General features: G+C 39.0%; 1 protein-coding gene across 1 annotated transcript in view; it reads right to left on the minus strand.

Moving 5' to 3' along the window:
* Positions 1 to 410: 410 nt before the first annotated feature.
* Positions 411 to 4,596, minus strand: part of CUNH12orf56 (chromosome unknown C12orf56 homolog) — a 169,880-nt gene continuing 165,694 nt past the window's right edge. The window contains exons 12-13 of the mRNA XM_007942732.2: positions 3,423 to 3,601; positions 411 to 537 (exon numbers count right to left, since the gene is read on the minus strand). Coding sequence (XP_007940923.1) covers positions 411 to 537; positions 3,423 to 3,601 — 306 coding nt within the window. The remainder of the gene's footprint in view (positions 538 to 3,422; positions 3,602 to 4,596) is intronic.

The following is a 4,596-nucleotide window of genomic DNA, read 5'->3' on the forward strand; positions in this document are numbered from 1 at the left end:
TTCTCTAATGATCACTCTATCATTTATACTCCCCCACAGCAATTTATCTTTGGATGTGTCAGTAGCTTGACACCAGTCACCATTATTTTACCAGTGGAACTTACCAGATTACATTTTCTGCATTTGCTTTCCATAAACTTCTGTTCTCTGTATAGTTTTTATGTCTTTAGAAAGACACTGTCCTTTCTGGATAAACAGTAGTTTTTAGCACCACTTTATGTATGTAAGAATGTATACAGACCATTTTGTTTGTAGCAGATAACTCTAAAGACTTCCCTTAGAGAAGTATTGGTGGAACATTCAAATAAAATCTTTGTTTAGAGGATGCAGGGATACTCAGATATTAACAGTTATTTTAAAAATAAGTGTTTCTCATAATATTGATGCCTGATTAACATTTTATATTCTTGTTAACATTTTACACATTGTTTCTGTTCAACCAAGTTAAGAACTTCATGGATAAGTTGAGTAGTAGGTTGGGTAATAGGGTAACACAACGGAAGCCTTTTTTCCAAGGCTGGCATGTGAATAAAGTACCTGCGAATCATAAAAATAGAAAGAAAATAGCTTTAAAAACAAGAATTTTCATATCAGCTGCATCAGCATATTCATCCTCACTGGAATAGGGTTGTTGCTGGATGTGGGAGTCTAAGCCATAAAACTCAGCCAGCATTTTCAGCTCCCTCTTTTGTGACCTAGAGAATCTCTAATGAGTGTGCCTGTCAGTTCACTGAAGCACTTTACTTCTGCAGAGGAAGTCCATTTCATTAACAATGTATAAGTCATCAAAGCATTCATAAGGAAGCCAGGAATATCCTCACCACAGTGTGAGTGGAGGCTCCTGATTTTGGTTCTTCGGGCAGTACACATTAGGGAGTTGAAATGAAAGGGTCAAGCTGTGGTGACCCTAGGCACAAGTCAAGAGGGAAGGGACAGGGCTCATCCTCATGGCTTTGGCAAAATTATAGGCAAAGGAAGAGACAAAAGCAAGAAGTCCTTTAGTAATTCTCAACCCTGCCTGCACATTAGAATCACCTGGAGTGCATATAAGAAATGTCAATTCAATGCCCAGCCCCACCGCAAGAAACTCAAACAATTTATACACATGAGACGCAGGTATCAGCATTTTCTAATATTTCTCAGGTGATTCTAGTGCACAGCAAGTTCAAAATCACTACTTTAAAACAACAGTCACAAACAAAATGCCCACAGGTAACTTAAATTAGGGAGGCAGGGTAATACTAAGTAATAGAGGTGGAAACGGGAGCTCTGGTGGTGTAGTGCCTAAGGGATATGACTACTAACTAGAGGCTGGCAGTTCAAACTCACCAGCCACTCCTCAGAAGGAGGGTTGGGCAATCTACTTCCACAGAGATACTGCCTCAGAAACCCCAGAAAGGATCGCTATGAGCCAGGCCCAACTCGAGGGCACTGAGAATTGAGTTAGAGGTGGAAATAGTAGCAAAGTAAACAGTACATGCCCCATTTAACAATTTCTGTACAGATTGTTCAGTGTCACTGTTTACCTTCTTCACAATGTGTCAACATTGTTAACTAATTTTTAAAAATTGGGTTACATAATAAATGCTATTAAATGGATGAACCTTGGGAAAAATGTTATGCTAACAAGCCAGATATAAAAGGCCACATATAAAATGATTCCATTTATATGAAATATAAATGTCTAGAGTATATAAATCCATGTTGTTGTTGTTGTTATGTGCCATCAAGTCAGCCCTGACTCATAGCGACCCCTCCTTGGGTTTCCGAGGCAGTATCACTACGGAAGTAGGATTGCCCAACCTTCCTTCCAAGGAGTGGCTGGTGGGTTTGAACTGCCAGCCTTCTGGTTAGCAGTCAAGTGCCTTAGCCACTATGCTACCAGAGCTCCCACCTCTTACCATACATGTAGTTAATCTGATTCCATAGAGACAGAAAATGAATTAGTAGTCATCAGGGGCTGGTGAGGGGAGGTGATGAGAAGTGACTGTTTAAGAAGTACAGGATTTTTTTTGTAGGGTGATGAAAATGTTCTGAAATTGGATAGTGGGAATGGTTACATGACATTGTGAATTTACTAAAATCTACTGAACTGTATACTTTAAAATGGTGTATTTTATGTTACGTGAATTTTATTTCATTAAAAAGAAGCAGCAGCAAAGAGGTGGGAAAAAATTGGGTTACAAGAACCAACTCAGAATGCACGCAATAAAACCCTTTTCTGGGAGCTGGAATAGAAGCTATGGTTTAAAACTACATGGAGGAAAAACAGGGTCCACAAATCAGTCTTAAACATTTTTTAAAAAAGGCTTGTCTGAGGCCATAATGTATGTCTCCACATTGTTTTATATCTGAACCCAAACTAGTGACAAAACTACTCCTACTGCATCCTTTTCATCTTACATCAGACACAACATGGCTTTTTCCTTACCTGTTGCTGTCAAGTATATTCCATAGCGACCCTATAGGATAGAGTAGAACTGTCCTGTAAGGTTTCCTAGACTGTAATCCTTGTGGAAGCAGACTACCACATATTTGTCCCCAAGAGTGGCTGATGGTTTCAAACCACCAACCTTTTGGTTAGTAGCCAAGTGCTTAATGACTGTGCTGCCAGGACTTCTTGCATTTTTTCCTTAGTAAGTGCTAATACAGGGTTTTATCGCTAAGTGCACTTGGCTTTTCCAGCCTATAAATAGAAGGTGCAGAACAGGCTAGCTGATGAAACCAATGCTTGCTGCTGCTTTTTTATTGCCATTCTATTACTGAGAGTAAGAGAAGGGTAAATGAAACAAAAACTAATAGTCCTGTTCATTAATTGTTTCTCTTTTATCAATTGTTTCCTTCCAATCACTCTGCTGAATTCCAATTCATTATTTATCATGCCATTCAGTAGGATTTGTTTCTCTTAATTACACACACACACACACACACACCCCACTTCCATTGAGTCGATTCTGACTCATAGCAACCCCCATTGGGTTTCCAAGGTGGTAAATCTTTATGGAAGTATATTGCCCAATCTTCCTTCTGAGGAGTGGCTGGTGGGTTTGAACCACCAACCTTCTGGATAGCAGTCAAATGCCTTAAGCTCTGCACCACCAAAGCTCCTTTAATTACTCACAGCAGGTTAAAACTCATTACTACTTCTGTGATGCTGACTGCAGTAAAGACAATGAATGAGAAACAATTCTTCAATGAGAGTTTTGTTTCACTGTCTTTTCTGGCCTGAGAATATACTTAGAATGGCAATGGTTCTTAGAGCTCTCCAAAATCCTATCCTACCTCAGATCAAAGTCAAACATTATTAAAAACAAAAATAGAATTTTTCATCATCATTTAGTCTTCTAGACTATGTTGTAGTTTTGCATGAAAATTAGAAAATGAGGGGAGTTGCGCAGATTAGGTTCTGAACTTTTTCTTACCTGAATTCTTCTCTGTAGTCATTCCTAATATACTCAGCTAGAGTCTTGCTATACTGCAGGCAGCTCTTGAGGATGTAAAACTGCTGGTACAGTAGAACTGCTTGGCATGGACTTAGCAGCTGAAAGGAAGCTGAAAGCCCCTTCACCACTTGTTTGACAATATTGGCCACAAAAGTAATCTAGACAAGGAAAAGACAGTTGCATGAAAGCTGCACATCACCCATAAGAGCACCTATTTCAGCTGAGGCCTCAACTATAAATCTAGGCTTCTGAAGCCCTCATTACCCTTCCACCAATGCCCTTGCACTATTTCTCATCAAAATACTACTCAGCACCAGAACATAAACCAGTTGAGTTATCAGTTGCCCTTCTAGTCAGAATGAGCACTGACTTTCAAAGAAGCTTGGCTCTAAAAGTGGGAGAACATTAAAAGCAGTAGTGGGGACAGAAGGTGAGCTCAGAAAGGTCTGTAAGTCTTCTCCAGTGGGGAAGATGGTTTTTCTTTAATACCTGTAAGAACAAATGGTCCACAGTGTTCCTACAAGGCTATGAGTCTCAAATTTTAGTATGCATAACGATTACCTGGGAAACCTACTAAAATGCAGAATCCAGGACATGGTTTAAAGTAACTTTTTTCCAGATCTGTTTACATATATTGACTCAGAATCCTGCTTTCCAGATATTTACCACAAATAATTCTGATGAATTTGATCCCTAGACCTGACCTTGATGTGCACTACTCTGAGAATGCAAGGAAAACTAGGCTTGACACAAGTGATGTCACTGTTAGCTAGGGCTTTCATCAAGAGCACATTTGGTGTGCTTTCCCAGGGACAAATTAACAGTTACTGACTGCCTACATCTCACACACAAAAAACAAATCTATCATTTACAATGGAACTAAATAATAAAAATAAAGAATGATAGATTCCAGCAGTCCTTTTTTTATTTTTCCATTTTCCAGCTACTACCATAAGTGTGGACTTGTTTTAATTGTTTTAATTAAAACAAGTCCACGAGAGCCAAAATATGATCTTGAATATATCCCTCCTGAATTTAGAGATCATCTAAAGAACAGATTTGATGCATTGAACACCAGTGACCGAAAGCCAGATGAATTGTGGGAAGATATCAAGAACATTATCCATGAAGAAAGCAAGAGATCACTAAAAAG

Source organism: Orycteropus afer, unplaced genomic scaffold (assembly GCF_000298275.1).
Source record: "Orycteropus afer afer isolate SDZICR_OR568_19922 unplaced genomic scaffold, OryAfe1.0 scaffold00097, whole genome shotgun sequence".
Taxonomy (NCBI): Eukaryota; Metazoa; Chordata; class Mammalia; order Tubulidentata; family Orycteropodidae; genus Orycteropus; species Orycteropus afer.